The sequence below is a fragment of the Carcharodon carcharias genome, chromosome 13 (genome assembly GCF_017639515.1).
Source record: "Carcharodon carcharias isolate sCarCar2 chromosome 13, sCarCar2.pri, whole genome shotgun sequence".
Taxonomy (NCBI): Eukaryota; Metazoa; Chordata; class Chondrichthyes; order Lamniformes; family Lamnidae; genus Carcharodon; species Carcharodon carcharias.
In genome coordinates, this window is record NC_054479.1 from 30904114 (window position 1) to 30925391 (window position 21278).

Consider the following 21278-nt stretch of genomic DNA (forward strand, 5'->3'; position numbering starts at 1 on the left):
CCCTCTCCCCCTCTCTCTCCCCCTCTCTCCCCCTCTCTCCCCCTCTCTCTCCCCCTCTCTCCCCCTCTCTCCCCCTCTCTCCCTCTCTCTCACACTCTCTCTCCCTCTCTCTCACACAGTCTCTCCCTCTCTCTCACACACTCTCTCCCTCTCTCTCAAACACTCTCTCCCTCTCTCTCAAACACTCTCTCCCTCTCTCTCAAACACTCTCTCCCTCTCTCTCAAACACTCTCTCCCTCTCTCTCACACTCTCTCTCCCTCTCTCTCACACTCTCTCTCCCTCTCTCTCACACTCTCTCTCCCTCTCTCTCACACTCTCACTCTCTCTCACTCTCTCTCACTCTCTCTCACTCTCTCTCACTCTCTCTCACTCTCTCTCACTCTCTCTCTCACACTCTCTCACACTCTCTCACTCTCTCACACTGTCTCTCTCACTCTCTCTCACTCTCTCTCACTCTCTCTCACTCTCTCTCACTCTCTCTCACTCTCACTCTCTCTCACTCTCTCTCACTCTCTCTCACTCTCTCTCACTCTCTCTCACTCTCTCTCACTCTCTCTCACACTCTCTCACACTCTCTCTCTCTCTCACTCTCTCTCTCACTCTCACTCACTCTCACTCTCACTCTCACTCTCTCTCTCTCTCTCTCTCTCTCACTCTCTCTCTCTCTCTCTCTCTCTCTCACTCTCTCTCTCTCTCTCTCTCTCTCTCTCTCTCTCTCTCTCTCTCACTCTCTCTCTCACTCTCTCTCTCACTCTCTCTCTCACTCTCTCTCTCACTCTCTCTCTCACTCTCTCTCTCACTCTCTCTCTCACTCTCTCTCTCACTCTCTCTCTCACTCTCTCTCTCACTCTCTCTCTCACTCTGAGTCTGGTAAACCTTCACTCCCTCTATAGCAAGAATATCCTTCCTCAGATAAAGAAACCAAAACTGCGCACACTATTCCAGGTGTGGTCTCACCAAGGCACTGTATAATTACAGCAAGGCATCCCTGCTCCTGTACTCGAATCTTCTTGCTATGAAGGCCAACATACCATTTGCTGCCTTTACTGCCTGCTGCAGTGCATGCTTACCTTCAGTGACTGTACGAGGACACCCAGGTCACATTGTACATTCCCCCCCTCTCAATTTATAGCCATTCAGATAATCGGCCTTCCTGTTTTTGCTACCAAAGTGGATAACCTCACATTTATCCACATTATACTGCATCTGCCATGCATTTGCCCACTCACTCAACTTGTCCAAATCACACTGAAGCATCTCTGCATCCTCCTCATAGCTCACCCTCCCACCCAGTTTTGTGTCATCTGCAAGTTTGGAGATATTACATTTAGTTCCGTCATCTAAATCATTAATATATATTGTGAATAACTGGGTTCCCACCACCGATACCTGCAATACCCCACTAGTCACTGCCTGCATTCGGAGAAAGACCTGTTTATTCCTACTCTGTTTCCTGTCTGCCAACCAGTTTTCTATCCATCTCAATACACTACCCCCAATCCCATGCACTTTAATTTTACATGCTAATCTCTTATGTGGGACTTTGTCGAAAGCCTTCTGAAAGTCCAAATACACCACATCCACTGGCTCCCCCTCATCAACTCTACTATTACATTCTTGAAAAATTCCAGTAGATTTGTCAAGTATGATTTCCCTTTCGTAATTCCTTGCTAACTCTGTCCGACTCTGCCACTGTTTTCCAAGTGCTTAGCTATTAAATCTTTTATAATAGACTCTAGAATTTTCCCCACTACCTCCCTTTTTAAATTCTTCAGCCTACAACAAAATGCATCATATGGAGCTGCCTCATTTCCAACAAATTTGATTTGCTGCATGCCCATAATCTTACATAGGTGGAGAGATGCTGACAACACATGAACATTTACTGTCCAAATTATGACATGACACAATCCATTCAAGTATCTGTAAATTGGCAATATGGGAACATCATAAAGTTTTTAAAATATGTTTCGTGAAGTTTATTTTGACACAACACTGGCAATTTTACAGTAATTTTTACATGTCTTCACATTTTTAGTGTAAAGTAGTAAAAATATTTTTTTCATTCTTTCATGGGATGTGGGCATTGTTGGCTAGGCTAGCATTTATTCCCCATCCCGTTACTGCCCTTGAAGGTGATGGTGATGAGCTGCCTTCTTGAACTGCAGCTGTCCATGTGGTTTAGGTGCATCCACAGTGGTGCTTGGAAGAGAGTTCCAGAATTTTGACCCAGTCTCAGTGGAAAAAATGGCGATTATAGTTCCAAGTCAACGTTTTGTGTGGCATGGAGGGGAACTTGCAGGTCGTGGTGATCCCATGCATCTTCTGGCCTTGTTCTTGGTGGTAGTGTTCGCGGGTTTGGAAGGTGAGGTTTAAGGAACCTTGGTGAGCTGGTGTAGTGCACCTTGTAGGTGGTACACACTGCTGCTACTCAGTGGTGGTGGAAGGAGTGAATGTGGAAGTTGGTGGATGGGGTGCCAATCAAGTGGGCTGCTTTGTCCTGGATGGTGTTGAGCTTTCTTATGTGTTGGAGCTGTAGTCATCCAGGTAGGTGGAGAGTATTCCATCTTACTCCTGACTTATGCCTTATAGACAGTGGACAGGCTTTGGGGAGTCAGGAGGTGAGATGCAATTCTAAATATTTGGGCTTTAAAAAAGGTCGAAGTTTGTTATGGCAGTGGTCATAAGTCTTATTTCAATTCTTATAGTTCATAACTGTTTTAATAAAAATGTGCACAAACAAATTTCATACCCTATAATCGAGTCATAAATTTAATGCATGATTCACAACTGCTATGGTAAACTCACACTGAGCTTTAAATTAGCCTGATTAGTAAATAAGATGACTCTGGTTAAATCAATAAAACTCATTACAAGGAAAATATCAAGTAACTGTTACATTCAACTGCAGAGGAACTAGGCAATTTACTTATTAAAATTACTTAATATTGGAGACTTGGCAGAACAGTGGTTTGGGATGGTTTTTGGTCCATAGGGATAGTTTCTCTGTCCATTCATAGTCAACAGATGAAAAATCTAGATGATAGTGATTGTGTGGCTTAGATTCCTGAATTTTTTGGCTGTCATTCCTGTTTTCCCAACAAATGGAAAATAAATAAACCTGCCTGCAGATTAAAAATGGCCACCCACAGAATTGTAGAATGGTACAGCTGCCAAATTATTATATTCTTTGACTGTAGGAAATATGTAATGCAGTTGGGTGTTCTGAGTTCTTAACATACGTTTAGTTGGTAGAAAGACCACTCTGCTCTGAAACAGATTGGAAAATGCGTTTCAAGTTGAGGTTTGGCTGATCTTAAATTACAAGCCATGTATTTTAAAAAGCCAAACTTAAATTGACATTGAAAGTTGTGCTGGGCTATTTGATATTTTTCAGCATTCTAGTCTGCTTTTTAAAAATGTCATTCTTGGAATATTCACACCACTGGCAAGATTGCCAATGAGAAGGTGGGGTGAGCTGTCTCCTTCAGCCACTACAGTCCATGTGATGAAGGTACTGCTACAGTGCAGTTAAGTAGGAAGTTCCAGGATTTAGAGTAGCTACAACGAAAGGATGGCGATATACATACAACAGTAGATAGTTGTATGTGTAGATAGGAGGGGGAGATTTGAGACCATGCACCTGATGCCCAGGCTCTTCTAGTTGAAGGTTTTGAGGTGCATCTGAAGGAGCTTTGATGACTTGCTGTATTGTGTCCATAGGCCCACTGCAGCCATGGTACATCAGTGGTGCAGGGATTGAATGTTTAATCTCAAATGGGATGCTCTATCCTGGCAAATGAAGAATATTGCATCACACTCCTGATTTCTAGACAAAGGTGAGCCTCCAGCATGTTGATGGTGGAGGATTAATAATGGTAATACCATTTATTATCAAAGGGAGACAGTCAGATTTTCGTGCATTGGAAGTGGTCTTTTTCTGGCACTTGTAAAGCATGAATGCACCTTGCCAGTCAGAAGCCTAAGTCTGCATGCTCGCCTAAACCTGTTGCATGCGGGCATAGACTGCTTCATTATCTGAGGAAGTGTGAATTTGGCTGAACGCTGCAATTATCAGCAAATGGCCCCACTTCTAACTATATGATTGAGGAAATATCATTGATGAAGCTGCTGAAAATAGCCTGAGAAACTGCTGCAGCAATGACCTGGCATAGCTGTTGTAAAAAATGTTCATCATTGTACAAACAGAACTTTCAAATATATTTCAGAAGTGATCTGGGAACATTTAAATTACTTGCTTGGAACTATGATACGTGCAGAATGCAGGAGTGATACAATATAAAGAGTGAAACAAATAGTTAGCTTTTCTCTCCCTCTTTCAACTTTGCTTGAAAAATAGAACATAATTGGCACCTTGATTTCACATTTTTCATAGTGGTGTACTGTGCAACACTGCAATGTGACAGTGAAGTCATAGTTCCTAAAAATTTGCAAAAGAAAGATGTCCATGAATACAGCGGGAATAATATTTGGGTGAAGCACATACCTTAGTGGAAATCCACTTGTGCAACATGAAACTGCTTTGATTGAGTTTTGAAGCTAGTTCTCATAAATTGATAATTCCCTTCTGCTTGTTTAACTTGGTAGTATGAAAAAAAAATTAGTTTATTAATTGGAATTTAGCAGCCCAACAAAGGATTTCATGTGTATGAATGCAGGTAATGAAAAAGATCCAGTGATCAACATTCCTGAGATGTGAATTGACAAATGCAATAAATGATCTTCGGGCAGCTGAGCAAGCAGCAGGTGGTTAAGCCCCAACTCAGTTTTGGTCTTTTTATTTCCTTTTTTGTCTCTCTCTGTGTATATGTCTGTCTTTCTCTCTTCTGCACCCCCCATCCCTCACTTCCTCCCTTCCCTCATCCCCTCATCCCTCTCTTCTGGCCCTTCTCTCCCCTTTCCCCTGTCCTGCTCTTCTGGCCCCTCCCCCATCCTCTCTTCCACCCACTGCCCCCCCCCCCCAACCAATTCCCCCATCCCTCTCTTCCACCCCCGCCTGCCCCAGCCACTTGCACACACTGAAATTTGCTATCATGAAATAGGTGCTGTTTTCCATATGCTGTGATCACTTCTGTAACTTCAGTACAAAGTGAAGAAAACTGTTTCATGCATGGTCATCCCCTAGCTTTTTAATGAGCCCTTGCACAGTATTTTTAGTAAGTGAATGTCAGAGTTAGTTATACCTGACAGATTGTTCATCTTGATCCTTAATATATATTTGTTTTACTGATATTGTTTCTTTTTTCCACCTTCTCTTTCTGATCTCTGTAGTTCCATCTGAAACAGGTAATTCTGATGTTTACTTTGTCTTTATGCCATATGTGTGTATATTAACACTGCCCCATTTATTTTAAATTGATTCTAAGCTTAACATCATCTGCTTATGAACCACATTAAAATGGCAGTACATTCTCAAAATTTGCATGTTAAAATTCAAATGACACCCAAACTACTAAAAAAATATTCAATAATTGCTTCAAGAAAAATTATTTTGTGTTTGTAGTCTGAATTGATTTGTTTACTGGGGAATGTACTGTGGAACCAACTTCACCTTAATGAACATTTAATTAAAATTCAGAGTATTCTATAAATACCTATTGACATTCATCCTAAATGACATTTGGTTGGAGACAAGAATGTGTACCTTTAAATTATATACTGCACAATGTTATATAATTGTACTATAACTTGTTAAACATCGTAATTTCCAATAACAGATAAAGATGTAAGTATGAAATGGCTTACATTTCAGAAAGAAGCAATTGATTTTCTATAAATTCCCGATGAGTGAATAAGGTTTTATCTGGGGTAACCTAATTTGGTGAACTGATAAAGGGCTTCATTTTTAAGTCGTTTTTTTTCCTCAATAAAAGAGCTCATTTACAAAAAAAACTTGCATCGATATAGTAGCTTCATATCATATTAAGATGGTAGTAGCATTCGCAAGTCACAGTATGACATAACTTCTGTAGAATTGTATGGCATTTATAAAAAGCTGGTATACTTCTAAATTTTGTAAAATAATGAGCATTAAGTTTAATTGGAGAACATAGAAATAATACTGCAACTTTTCTTCTTGAAAAATCTTTAAATCTCTCTTTTTCTAAAGCAGTTGTTCCAGTGCATTATAATGATTAAAAACTACACAAAAACAAAAGGAAAATACACATTGGAAATACTAAAGTCTGTTCCAGCAAATTGCCCTAAAAGATTCACGAGTTTTTGGAATAAAAACAAAGTGCTGGGAATACTCAGCAGGCCTGGCAGCATCTGTGGAGAGGGAAACAGTTAACATTTCGAGTCGAATGTGACTCTTCGGAAGATAATATTTGGTATTTGTACAGCAGTGGACTTTTTCAGCAGTGGCTAGGGCCAGTAATGTTGAAATTAAACAAAAGACTTTCAGTTTGTTTAGCAAGTACTTGGTTGTCCCTGTAATATTTCCAAAGGCTTTGCTTTTTGAAGGAAGTAACACAATATATTTTGTATGCTGTTTTTATTTTAAAATAAGTACTGGATGCCAGGCCACTTAAGCAAATAAAATCTATAAACTGGCCTTATTTTGAATTGCATTGTCACAGCATCATTTTCAGACCCATGACATACTGTAAACCAAACAAATCCTATTCTAGTGATATTTTCACAGTTGTTAGTAGCCAGGAGTATGATTAAATGTCACCTCAAGCACCTTCGACAGTGCCTTGCCTTGCTGCTTTCCATCACCATGGTAAACCCTGAATTTACTGTTTCTGTATAAATACAACTTTAGCTCAGCTTGCATTTTGTACAGTTCAATTGCCTGTCTTGGTAGAATTATTTGAGGGATTGGAGTGATTCCTACTATGTATGCAAAAACTTGCAATTACTGCTTCAGTGGAAATGTTATGGCAATAGAAAACACATAAATTGTTTTGATTATAATGTTACATTGATGAATGAGAGGTTGATGTGATTAGCCTAATGGGTTTATAAGCATAAATAGCTTCTTGAAGACCACCACTTGCTGCTTTGGGAAATAGTTTACAGTACCAAATAATTTGTACTGCACTAAGTTAAATAAAACATTGACAATATTCATGAGATACTTTGAACCTTTGGATTGTGAAATTGGTTTCATTTAGCAAAAGTAAAGCACTGTTAAATACAATTCAAATAAGAGGTCTTACAGAATTTACATTGTATTTAATGTAACACTAGGCTTGATTCCATTTGACCCATTTCCAAATTTACTTTGTGCTCAGGAAGGTGATTGCAAGGGATTAGATTGTTTTGCCAACGTGAAACAAGTGATAGCTCCAAATGCATCAAACAAACCAGGTTTATAGTTGTAATTTTCTTTTTAAAAAACAGCTCATTATAGTTTATTCTCAATACCACCAGGATAAACTCAAGTACTGAGGAAAATTCCTCATCTTTCCCAAAGAAATTAGCCATGACATTGGGGTGTTGCTTTATGACCTATCCTCAGAATGCTAGGTAAAAAGAAAGCTTTCTGTTGATTCCCTGCCAGCTGCCTATGGATTAGCCCACATTAGCTTGAATTTGTAATTTTATTTTCCTTTCGGCAAAAGAATATTGGTAATTCACTTCGCCCAATAAACCTTTCAACATTTCTGACTTGGGTTTTGGTGTACACTTTGTCCTTCCAGTCTTATGTCAGATAATGACCTGTCAGCTTAGAAATTAGTGCAAAGTTGACCACCATGTGATATGCTGATTGCTTATTGCTCACCATTATCCTTAGCATGCTCCTTGTGCAGCTTTAGCCTTGATCAGGGAGATATCTAATTTGGGGGGGTGGGGGAGCTGTAATACATGTGGAATCTCAAGAGATTGAATGTTGAAAGACAAGTGGCAATATTGATGGATTTATTTTTGTTAGAAAGCAAATGCTGAAGGGGGAGGGAGAAAGAAATGACAAGTAAAATTGAGTGAAAGAAAAAACACCATCTCTACACATAGATGTTGCAGCTTGCCTGGAAGAAAGGAGAGGCAGATTTGTAGTTGTTTCTGTCTATGCCTGCCTTATATATTAGCTGTTAATGTACTTGCAGCAAATGGCACAGCTCTGCATCGGTGTCTGTGCTGATCATAGTCTGTGGAGCAGGTCTGTCACAGCCATTATCGGATCACTGTGTCAAGGATTGCAAATATAGTTGGTGGCATTGTGCATTTAGGCTCTGCTGGCAGTTATGACCTAGCATTTGTGAATCTGGCATAATTCAAAGCATGAAGTATTGTGCTTGGGATACTTGCCAAATAAGCATCCAGCATAGAAACTGGGGCTGCTTTCATGAGAGGCTTAAGAGGAGATTTAGTGGAGGTACTCAAAAATTGAGGGGTTTTAATGAAGTAAATAAAACACTTTCTGCTGGTCAAAAACTAGAAGGCAGAAGTTCGAGATCATCGAAAGGACGAAGGAAGAGTTCATGAGAATTTACTTAAGTAGAATTCAGATGTGTAATGGTTAAACAGAAACTGTGATGAGCTCAGAATCTATGACACCTTTTGAAGGATAGATGGATAAGTACTTGATTAAAATTTTAAATGGGGTAAGGGGGAAAAGCAAGAATTGGACTGACTGAATAGCTTTTCAGAGGGCTAGCACAGTCCTGATGAACCAGGAGACTCCCTCTTCCATGCTGTAATATTTAGTACAGTTAGTCAAGCCTCTGTGCATCTTATTTGTGCTGTTGGAAACATGTGATGCATCAAATGGAAAGACATCCGAATGTTACGGATCCTCCCTGCAGTTTTCAATGAATAATTTTCACTTTAATCCTTAATTTTTGTCCTTGACTGGAAATTAATCAGTGCTTTGGATGTGATTTCTTCAACTGACAGTTGTGATGAGCATTTATCATAAGCTGTCTGTTTTCAATTTAAGACGAGGCTCTGATATCCCTTTTTGAATTACCTTGTAAGGCTCAATGTTTATGCGCAAAGTTAAACATTGCTCTAAACTTGATTACCTTTTACAGTCTCTTAGATTGATTTTTTTTCTGTCAAGTTTCTCCCCTCAGATCCTGAAAGCACTGACTCTTGCATTACTGTTCCATTAGCACAGATGCAAGCGGGTATTTTTCATGTGTGGTCCTTCATACAGAATGACACCAGTTTATTTGACCAGCTTAGGGATTCTGACTTTGCCTGAATCCATTCACACACATGCAGCTTACAACATTGGTGATTAGACAGACTCCACACTAACTGCACAACCTGTGTCAGCCTTGGACTACACCATACCAAAAAAAATAGTCAAAATCTGGGCAATGGCATTTTTTTTACTCGCAGTTTCCATCTCAGCTATGACCTTTTGCAAAGTACAAAATGGAGACCAGATCCTACCCCACTTTGAGGGAGATGGGGAAATGTCATCACAGGTTCTATTGCATCCCACCTGAAACATATTACAGAATGCTATGGGCACAGGTCACATTATTCTGTCATCTGGAGTATGGCTTGTTTACTCCAGGAAGATTTGCAGAAGAGAAATGGGATGTAATTAAGGTTGCACAAAGAAAAAAATCATGAACTTCATGTGATGTGGTCTTCAGGGCTGAAAGGGTCAAATCAGTAATAGAGTAATGTTGATTTTTCTCTGCTTAATACATGCTTTCATCAATCATGTGTTCAACTCCTTGGTTTTGTCAGTGTGTGTGTATGGGCACAAAACTTGTAGACTATTGGTCTGATTTTATCATGCATGTGTTAAAAACATCTTTCTGTTGAAAGCATTTATTATCCAATGAAGGGCCCATGCACCCTGTTTTCCCCCTGTTGTATTATGAGGTTTAACATTGAGGACAGGTGGGCAGCTGGTCTATTTTTCCAGCCTTTGAGTAGCAAGTGGGATGCACATGATTGCAACCTTGGTGGATTCATCTGCTTCCCCCACTTTTCCCTACTTGGTGGTGGCATGGCCTCTGCTCAGAATTTCTTGATTTGCGCTGTTAAGGCTGGGAATTAGAAGAGATAAGATTCAAATCTCTATCTTTTCATTTGCTAGTATGTGTTAGTACCCTACTGTAGCCTTTTCACACTATCCTGTAATCAACGTTCTAAATTTGAGTAGATGAAAATTATATATGTGAATTTCATATTGGTGCTCAGTTTGACTAGAAATGCAAACTTCAATTTTCTTATTGTAGTGAATTTTTAGATTTGCTATAAATTTGTTTCCTTGCTGCATTCATACATCATTTTAATGATAACCCATAATAAAATATGGCAAGTAAGACATAACTGCTTGCAATCTAGGACTGCAAATTTGTTATTGACCCAGTCAATTTCTAATGGAATTTACGTTCTCATGTATGTCTATTCAGTGTCCAGAATAGAATGAATAAAACGATTCCCAGTAATTCAACTCTATACTAGCTTGGTGCACTAATTTGAATTTAAAATTTAATTGCTAAGTTTGTAGACATGAGCAGATTTCTAACCATGGTCTTAGTGTTTCTGTGGTCTCTAGCTGTTATTATGTAGGAACATCAAGAGGTTTATGCAAAATGAAGTAATTTAATTCCATAATTGTTTTAACTAATAAAAATTCTTTTGGCATAGCATGTTGGCTTTAAAAAAACAAACCATGAATTTAATTAATTACTATTTCAGATGCTTTCACTGATGCTGCCATAGGCTCTAGACTAAATGGTGAGCATAAAGACAAAGATCTAGAACCATGGGATGGTGGTGATGGCACCAATGAAGATTTGGAAGCTCTGGAATCTGATGTGGTAAACATTTTAATTATGAACTTAAAACAGTACCAAAAAATAGTCAAAATATATCTTAATTGTCTGTTTGTCACTTGTTGCACCTAGCCTGTCTTTTTAGGAAGGGAATAAAATTGTTATAATAGCAGCCAGGCTACCTGCATAATTAGCCCACTGTTGGTTTCAATTTGAGTTGCCTCGTAGGACTGGAAGCCTGTTATCTCCTACAGTGTCAGTTTACAACCTGTTCTGCTACTGAGAAGATATTTGGGTGCTTTCTACAAAAGCAAAGAGAAACATAAGGAATCAGTTCCATTATAGCACTTTGCTTAGCAGTGAGTTCAAGCCTGGCCAGAGAATATGGCAGGTCACCTTATTTCAACTTGGCTGGGGATATGTGGCATGAAAGAGGATGCCGAATGGGATGCAGAGACTTATAAACAGGGCTTTTGAAGAGAATGGCAGATTTGTATTTTCATAGGTCAAAACAACCAGTTTGCTATGTCCAGGGTGACAAAATGTTCAAGGGAAAGTATGATTGACCTGGAACAAAGAAAGTGCTATATGTTGTTGAATGTAAAGGCAAGCTACTATCTGGTGGCAGTGTTCAGATTATTATAAATTGGATTATTCAGCTATGATTATGTTCCTCCTCCCTATTGATATTTTTAATTTAAACTTTATTGCCTATAGTTCCTAGCCTAACCTTTCCTATCATACCATTTGATTATATTGATTACATTGTCTCCTCTGCAACCTTGCCACACTGATCATTTGGAAAGGAAAGCAACTTGAAAACAAATGGGGCAATTTGTCTTAAAAAAATAAAAACAACCCTAAAGCCCAGTTTGTCAATTGAAAGATCAATCGGTTAGCTAATCAAAATGCAAAAAGTTGAGGGGAATGATACTTTAAGGCTTCAGGATTCCACCAGTGGTTTCAAAATGACCTGGGCGAGTTTTTAATTTATACCTGCTTTTTTTGTGCAGATGGAAAAATGTTGGACTACCTACCATAGTTATGCTGCTCCTCATTCTTTGACAATGAAAGCTACAATTCTTCTGAAGCTCCTGTTTATCCTTTTGCTTTGGACCACATGCTCCTTTTTTGTGGAATTGTGATGCTTTGCTCTAATTTTTACTCAATTTGGCCAGGTGTAGTGGTTGTGAATCAAATGGTATGGTTCAAATTGGAAGCACTGAGGTGAATTTCATATAAAGCATTACTTCCAGCAACAAGAAGCACAATATCTATATTAGTGATTGGGTGTTACTTAACTATAACCATTATGGTCCTCATCATACTGCCTCTGGTACTGTTTTCTTTTTGAGCTATTCATTCAAGTTTTGCTCTTTTGCTATAGAAAGGAGAATTAAAGGCAGCTACTTGTGTGAGCACCTTTACTTTTCATAATAAGAAAAAGCTATGTTTCTGTTGGTTATTATGGAAGGGCAGATCTCCATTTGGGATAATTGTTCAGATGCAGTTTAATGTTCAACTAATACTACTTGAAAATAAATGGTTATAACAGTGAATGATGCATAGCTCCTTGTGTTGAAAAATAAAGTTGTTGGAAGGGATTTTTTTCTTTCTGGTAAAATCTCTTCTTTCCCTCCTCAGTCTAATGGTTGGGATCCCAATGATATGTTCAGATTTAATGAGGAAACTTATGGAGTGCGATCAACCTATGACAGCAGTTTATCTTCATATACGTAAGTACATCTTCGTTGAAATTCTGATCATTTCATCAAACCAAACCTGATGTTTCGTAACAGGAAATCCAAGTGTCTCTTTGCAGGCATTGATGACATTGGACCTAAAGACATACTGAACACTGTGGACACTTCTTTGTTCTTGATTGAAGTTTAAAGATTTCCCCTAAGGCACTATTGGGATTGATCTTGTTTGATTGGATCCATCAGAGCTTCGACGTTGATCTTTTGTGAACATCTCTTCTGTTGCAACTGTCATTTGGGAGCCAGTTTGATGGACATAATTGAATGAATAAATTGGTTATCGGTCCAGCCTTCATCAGCCCCTGTCATTGCTTTGGTGGTGTGGACATCTTTGTGATTCAGACAATGGTGGAATTGATCAGGTGCCAGTGCTTGGACCCTGGGTGTTGACATGACGTTTTGTACTTGTTCTTCTGGCGGAACAGGCTATTGGTGGTAATATGCCCATATTCTGCACATTTGGTAAGGAGAAGAATGTTGTTGAAGTTGACATTTTCGAGTCCTTCCCTGCCAATAGTTCCATTCCAGAGACTGGAATCTCTTCCAACTCTGGTGTTGAAGTCTCTGAGAAGAATAAGCCTGGTCTCCTTTGAAACCCCAGAGAGAACTTGGTCAAGTTCTTAGTCAGAGAAATCTTCCATGGTTTTGTCATTGGCATCCAGTGTTGGGACACATGCATTGACCACGGTGGCGAATTGACTGCTTGCCAGTTTGAGACGAAGAGTCATGAGGCATTCATTTCTTCGAAGAGGGAACTTTTGAAGCTGGTTCACAAGTTTATTATTGGTGGCAAATTCAACTCTGAACCCTGCATTCTTCTTCTGATTTCCATTTCCAGAAGCAAGTATAGCCGCCTTGGAGTTCCTTGAGCTGCCCCTCTCCAGCTCATTGGGTCTTACTCATAGCTGCGATATTGATGTCATGTTGCCGAAGTTCTCGGAGAAAAATGCAGTCCAACGTTTGGGGTATTCACTCGTGGGTGTGTCCATGCAGGTCCTGAAGTTCCAGGTCCCAAACTTTCCTGCTATTGCCTTTTTGTGTGTTTCTACCTCATAAGGTGATGCCTCTGGATGTAGCTATCCAGTTGGGAGAGGTGAGGCAGGCTATGTTTAGGGTATCTTTTCTAGCCCCTTCCGCAATAAGGGGTGAGTAGAATGGACCCTAGAGAGGACTGTTCAATTGCAGCTGCCAAAAGGTACCGCTGCCTCTTCTGAGTGCTGGCTCAGTACACCACTGCCAAGCTCCATTATAATTTCCCAATTGTGATTTATTGCTAGTTTTAAATTTTTGATACCAATGGCTCCACTTACTGGTTTTAATTTTAACTCAACCAAGCTTTTCCTCCCTCTTTGCTTCCTTCCCCCATAAAAAGGAGTATTGATTGGATTTTATCCTTGTGTTACTACTTTTTACTTTCTCTCCTCACTTTCTTTATTTAGCATTCCTTTATGCATTCTATATCAATTCTTTTTCATGTAGTTTTTCTCCTTGTATTTAATTGGCCTTTCAGCTTTAATTGTCTTTATTTGCTATGGTTTTCTGTAACTTGATTTTTATCTGCTTATCTATCACAGGGTACCTTTGGAAAGGGATAATTCTGAAGAATTTTTACGACGGGAGGCTAGGGCGGCTCAACTTGCTGAGGAAATTGAATCAAGTGCCCAGTATAAGGCAAGAGTTGCATTAGAAAATGATGAAAGGACAGAAGAGGAGAAATACACCGCTGTACAAAGATCTCCCAATGAAAGAGAGAGCCATGGTGTCAGCCCCAGGTACTATCACACTTCTACTTGGGGTAAAGCTATTTTAGATCTAGTGTTGTGCAATAAGGCAGGCTTAATTAGTAATCTCATAGTAAAAGATCCTTTGGGAAAAAGTGATCATAATACAATTCAATTCCATGTAAAGTTTTAAAGCGACATACTCCAGTCCTGAACAAGAATCTTAAAACCAATTACAAAGGTATGAGGGGAGAGCTGGCTAAGGTTGATTGGGTAAATAAACTAACAAGTACAGCAGTTAATAAACAATGAAAAACATTTAAAGAAATAATTCAGTGTTCAAAATATATTACATTAAAAATATAAGGAATATAAAAACATTAAAAGATTTTTTTAAAGTATATGTAGAGGAGAATAGCTAAAGTAAATGTTAGCCCCTTAGAGGTAAAGACAGGAGAAATTATGGGGAGTAAGGAAATGGTAGAGACCTTGAACAAAGATATAGACAAGTTAAGTAAGTTGGCAGCAAGGTGGTAGATGAGTATAATTTGGGGGAAGCCTGAGGCTTTTCACTTTGTTAGTAAGAATTGAAAAGCAGCATATCTTTTAAAAGGTGTGAAACTTATAAATGTTGCACTCGTACAAAACACAGCATGCAAGTGCAACAAGCAATTAAAAAGGCAAATGGTATGTTGGCCTTCATTGCAAGGAGATTGGAGTACAAGAATAAGGAAGCCTTGCCATATTATACAGGGCTTTGTTGAGATCACACCTGGAGTAGTGTGTACAGTTTTGGTCTCGGTATCCAAGGAAGGGTGCAGTACAATGAAGGTTCATACATTGGATCTTGGGGTGAGAGAGTTGTCCTATGATGAGAGTCTGAGTAAATTGGGCCTATACACTGGAGGAATGAGAGGTGATTTCATTGAACATGCAAGAATCTGTAAGGACTTGACAGTGTAGACACTGAGAGCTTGTTTCCCTTGACTGGGGGATCGAGAATGTGGGGATGCAATTTCAGGATAAGTGCTCAATTGTTTAGGACTGAGATGAGCGGAAATTTCTTCACTCAGAGTTGTGAATCTTTGGAATTATCTATCCCAATGGGTGTAGATGATCCATGCTTGAGTATATTTAAGGTTGAGAAGGCTGATTTTTGGTACCTCAAGGAATCAAGGGATATGGGGAATGGCCAGGAAAGTGGAGTTGAGGCAGAAGATCAACCACAATTGTATTGAATCATGCACTAGATGAAGGGCCTTGTGGTCTACTCCTGCTCTGTTTCTTATGTTCAGGTCTGAAATATCTAAATATAGAGTCTGCTCAATGTTACATAGGCCATATGGCACAGAAATGGGCCGTTCAGCCTACTCAGTCCATGCGTTAACATTCCACTTGAGCATCCTCCCATCTTTCCTCATCTAAATTTACCATCTTACCCTAGCTTCCCCTTAAATGCATCTATACTATTCACTTCAACCATTCCCTGTGATAGCGTGTTCCACATTCTCAGCATACTTTGGGTAAAGGAGTTTCTTCTGGATTCCCTATTGAATTCCTTGATGACGATCTTACATTGATGGCCTCTAGTTATGCTCTTCACCACAAGTGGAAACATTGTCTCTCTATCCACTCTTATCAAAACCTTTCAGAATTTTGAAGACATCTATTAGGTCACTCGTTAGCCTTTTTTCAAAATCAAAGAAACCCAGCCTTCCAATCTTTTCCCTGATATGCATACCCACGCATTTCTGACATCATCCTTGTAAACCTTCTCTGCACCCTCTCCAATGCCTTTATATGCTTTTTACAATATACGAAGATATGAATTAGGAGCAGGCGGCCATTCGGCACTTTGAGCTTGCTCCGCCATTCAATAAAATCATGGCTGATCTGTTTGTGTTTCGAGGTCTACATTCCCATCTCCCCCGATAACCTTTGATTCCCTTGCCTAACAAGAATTTATCTACCTCTGCTTTTAAAAATATTCAGTGATCATGCCTCCACCGCCTTCTGAGGCAGAGTTCCAAAGTTGCACAACCCTCTGAGAGAAAACATTTCTCCTCATCTCTGTCCTATAAGGGTGACCCCCTAATCTTAAAATAGTGCTGCCTAGTTCTGGACTCACTCACAAGAGGAAATATCCTTTCCACATCTACTTTGTCAAGACCATTCAGGATCTTGTACACTTCAATCAAGTTACCCCTCAATCATCTAAACTCCAGTGGAAACGAGCCTAGTCTCTCCAACCTTTCCTCATAAAAAAACCAGTCAATTCCAGGTATTAATCTAGTAAACCTCCTCTGAATAGCCTCCAATGTATTTAGATCCTTCCCTAAATAAAGAGACCAGAACTGCACACAGTATTCGAGATGCAGTCTCACCAACACTCTGTATAACTGAATCATAACGTCCTTCCTTTTATGTTCAATTCTTATAATAAAGAATAGCATTCCATTAGCCTTCTTGATTACATGTACCTGCACACTAACTTTTTGTGACTCATGCGCAAGAACACTTAGATACCTCTGCACCTCGGAATTCTGCAGTCATTCTCTGTTTAAGTCATACTCTGCCTTTTTATTCTTCCTGCCAAAGTGAACAACTTCACATTTTCCCACATTATACTCCCATCTGCCAGATTTTTGCCCACTATCTATATCTATCTGCAAACTCCTTGTGTCTTCTTCACAACAGACTTTCCTACCTATCTTTGTGTCGACCAGAACTGCTCATAGCACTGTTAAGTGAAGTCTAACCAAGGTTTGATGCAGCTTTAGCATGACTTTCCTACCTTTCAATTCTATTTTCCTAGAAATAAAGCTTCATGCTGGTTTGCTTTTTTATGGCTTTGCTAACCTGTGATGTAATTTTTAGTGACCAATGTATATGTACTGTGATATCCCTTTGTTCCTCTACCCCACCTAAACTTGCACCTTCCAAGTAAGTGACTCCCTATTCTTCCTACTAAAATGTATTACCTTGTATTTATTTTTGTTGAACTGCGTTTGCCAATTATTTGCTCATTCTGCAAGTTTGAATGTCCTGTAATTTGTTGCAATCCCCCTCAGTATTGACTTTGCCCCCAAATTGGTGTCATCTGCAAATTTGAAAAGTTTTGGTTTTGATTCCAAAGTCCAAATTCTTAATGTAGATTATGAACAACGGTGGTCCCAGCACTGATCCTTGTGGAACACCACTTGCCACCTTCTATTCCCACTCTCTGCTTTCTGTGTTGAAGTCAGCTAGCAATCCATTCTGCCACCTGTCCCCTGACTCAACATTTTCTGACCTTGTGAACATTTAATGAGCTGTGGCTAAGATGTGCAAGATTTCAAAATGCTGCCGTGCCCTGGCTGCTGCTGGGCCGCCCCCTCCTCCTCCTCCTCCTCCTCCTCCTCCTCCTCCTCCTCCCCCCTCCTCCTCCCCCCCCCCCCCCCCCCCCCCCCCCCCCCCTCCCCCTCTAGTGGCCATCTCTGCCTTAGTAAAATGGCTAGGAGAATACACTTCTCACAATTGCGCGGCATCTTGTGTTGCTATGCTAAAACACAGTAGTACTAGGTCACCAAAAGCAAAATTAGTAAAGCCTGCTAGGAGTATTTTAACAAACAGGGTGTTCCTCTCTCTTTTTGTGTAAAGGTCTCATTTAAAACATTGCATGACTCACAAAAGGAGGACCTAGCTTTCAGTAGCAAAGGTGAATAAGCCACCTGCAAGTAGGAGAACATTAGGAAAATTGTTACTATAATCTAAATTGCATAAATCAAGAGTTGAGCTAAAGCTTAAGCAAAGGCAACCTATCCCAGATTAATTGATTTTAAGAGTCATATGATGAATATAAGGGGAAATTGTACACGAGAAAAGAATGCGAAAATACCTTTTTAGGTGGATTTTCAACTGAAAGATGACTTTCTAGCAGCTTAGCTTGAAGAATATAACTTCATGCACTGAATACTCATCCATCCTTAGTATATCTGGTATATGCTAATATTATTATAGGTAGAGAGTGTGAGAAAAGTAAAGAAGGAATTATGACTTTATATGAATGTTGGTTAAACCACAAAGTATTGGGGAATTTCAGGCATTCGATTATGGAAAGGGCATTAAAGTCATTAGTTCTCGTACAATATATATTGCCAGTGATCAGAAACTGCTGTTCACTGGAACAAAGAATTAAGTGCTTTGATGGAATGCATGGGGAAAGGACTCTTGACCCTGTTTGGGAAATCAGTGTTAAAGGGTTAGCAATTTGAAATTAATACTGAGGAGAAGGCTTGGGAACAATTTATTTCAACGAGTTGTTGGAGCACAATGCGTTGGTCCAGGAAGAGGTTGAAAATTGAATAATATTTTAATCGGAGGATAGTAGAAGCCTATCAGGAGAATTGGACCATGTGATTTACTTTTAGATTGCTGTGGCAAAGAATTGGCATAGATATGATGAATCAAACGGCTGCCTCCTGTATTATGAACTTCTGCACAATAGTTCTATGGAGTTGCATTAGTGTGTAAAAAGAGAATTATTAAGGATATAGGGAAAGGCTGGGGGAATAGTATTGGAGTGGATTTTTCCAACTGATATGTTAGAGCTGGCATAGCTGCAACATTCCTATGATCCTGTGCTTTCAGATTATTATTCAAAATTGATGTTTGTGAAACTCTAGCCAAATTTAAAGAATACATTTTGCACCCCTCCATATGAGGTTTCTTTTTAATTAGTCTCAATTTTTTGTCTCAAATTATGACAAATGTGGTGTCACGGGCGGGAGGGGGGTCTGTTTAAACAGCACTAATTTCGCTCTCGACACACGTCCGTAAACAGGAAGGTGTTTTGATTTGTTTCATCCTTAATAAGCAGTGGTATATTTGCCAACCCCTCGGTTTTTGTGTGATTGCATTCCTATTAGTAACCCCGAGGCAGGGTGATCTCATAAAGGTTAGTTTATTGCATGCATTCAAAAACCACGAAAAGGAGGGACTGAAACAACCCCCTCCACGCACATACAGTAAAGAGGGTTAGAGAAAAGGTTTTACAGTACAGAGAAAATAAATATTGGTTCACACGAGGTTGAGAGTCCTGAATCAAAGTCCATTGTGTTACAACCGGGATAGGAGGAGTGTATGAGTTATCAAGCCCCACTACTCCATAGTCTGTACCATTAATTTAATTGTTTAATTTTCTCTCCGAAATGGCCAATTGTTTACCTATACTTCTAGTATCCAGCAGCAAAGAAGCTCTGACCAGGCTTCTTTCCAAAAAAGACTCAATGATTAATTTATTTTAAAACAAAACTCCTTTTAAACAAGTTTCAAGAACTGGCTGACATGTGACCTGTAATGCACACGTGCACAGACAAACAAAAGACACACAGGTAGTCTCTGCAGAGTCGGGCAGATGGGGAAGAAAAAAGTTTTCTTAGAAAAAAATTAAAGCTCACGGAGGTTTGATGCTGTTGATCTGAAGTTCCCTTGGGTGAACGCGTGCAGCTGGGCCCAGTAGTTGTCGGGAAGTTCACCAACACTGCTTCAGCGTGGAGGAGAGTATAGCTAGACCAATTTTTCCTGTCTCAGCTAGTGAGTCCAAAATTACACAGGCAAACTACACTCAGATAAGGATTACCTGGCTACAGGTTGGCAACCACACATGGTTGCACAAAGCAGAGAGGGAGAGAGAGTTCGTCAGGATAGCCTTCTGTTCGCAGTCTTTCCCCAGCAAGACTGAGCAAAACCACAGGTTCAAATTTAAGGTTTGCCTCTGCCATGTGATTGCCTTTTTGACTTCCAGCTTTTTATTAATGAAAGTACTTTGCAATTCAAAACAAAAAACTCTTTCCCAAGTGCCATATAGCTTAGGCGATTGCTTGGAAGAGGCCTGCTTGTTGACAATTCCAAGGTGAACTTATGACCTTTTTTTAAAAAAAAACTCCCGGGCAGCCTCCAATGCCCAAATAATGCCATGTCTTTCCATGTTTTAAAAAGTAAAATCAAGTTTAAAGAGACGATTTTAACAACTGAGGAATTCCTTTACAGAGGTTGGTGGGCTGAAAACAGGTATTGTAAAAGTTGCTCTTCCGGTATTGTTGACTTCACAAGATAAAATTGGCACGCAAAGATGAATCAGTTTTGTATAGATGATGGTGCAGAATCTTCAGCAGAGTCGGGGCATATGGGGCTAGTTGTCCAGCCTGACCAGAGCTCCTGTGCAGCCTGCTAGTCAGATTGTAAAACAGCAGTGGTTTGCAGCTCAGGAAGGAAATATTAACTTCTTCAAACCAGAGTCTTGGGTCATGTGACCTTACCTCTCCACAAGGCCTTTAGCAAAAATGGTTATCCACTGTCTTGGAATTTGGCTTGGCCTTCAGGATTACAAATTTGCCTGCCATTATGGGTTAAAAGGAATGAGAGGTCATTGTCTTAGTAGATTCTCTGACTCCTCTGACAGCCTGGTCGATCAAATGCAAATGGCCTTCATGTAGCTCCCTTTAAAGTTAAGCCATCTCCAACAATAGAGAATCTAGCCATCACGCCTTGACATTCAATGGCATTACAATCGCTGAATCCCCCACTATCAACACCCTGGGGGGGGTTACCATTGACCAGATACTGAACTGGACTAGGCATATAAATACTGTGGCTACAAGAGCAGGTCAGAAGCTAAGAATCATGCAATGAATAACTCATCTCCTGACTCCCCAAAGCCTGTCCGCCATCTGTAAGGTGCAAATTCAAGAGTGTGATGGAATACTCTCCATTTGCCTGGGTGAGTGCAGATCCAACAAGACTTGAAGCTTGACACCGTCCAGGTCAAAGCAGCCCACTTGATTGGCACCCCATCCACAAATATTCACTTCCTCCACTACCAATGCGCTGCGTGTACCACCTACAAAATACACTGCAGGAACTCACCAAGTCTCTTGAGACAGCACCTTCCAAACCCATGACCACCATTTGGAAGGACAAGGACAGCAGGCACATGAGAACACCACCACCTGGAAGTCCCTCTCCAAGGCACTCACCACCCTGACTTGGAAATATATCGCCATTCCTTTGCTGTTGCTGGGTCAAAATCCTGGAAGTCCCT

General features: G+C 39.9%; 1 protein-coding gene across 7 annotated transcripts in view; it reads left to right on the forward strand.

The window, feature by feature from the left end:
* atxn2 (ataxin 2) overlaps positions 1 to 21278 on the forward strand; it is a 122886-nt gene that overhangs the window by 63715 nt on the left and 37893 nt on the right. For 4 of the 7 annotated variants that reach the window (XM_041202055.1, XM_041202057.1, XM_041202056.1 and 1 more), the window contains exons 6-9: positions 5294 to 5308; positions 10640 to 10761; positions 12361 to 12452; positions 14051 to 14248. In XM_041202055.1, coding sequence (XP_041057989.1) covers positions 5294 to 5308; positions 10640 to 10761; positions 12361 to 12452; positions 14051 to 14248 — 427 coding nt within the window. The remainder of the gene's footprint in view (positions 1 to 5293; positions 5309 to 10639; positions 10762 to 12360; positions 12453 to 14050; positions 14249 to 21278) is intronic. The other 3 variants (XM_041202058.1, XM_041202060.1, XM_041202061.1) reach the window with 1 other exon arrangement.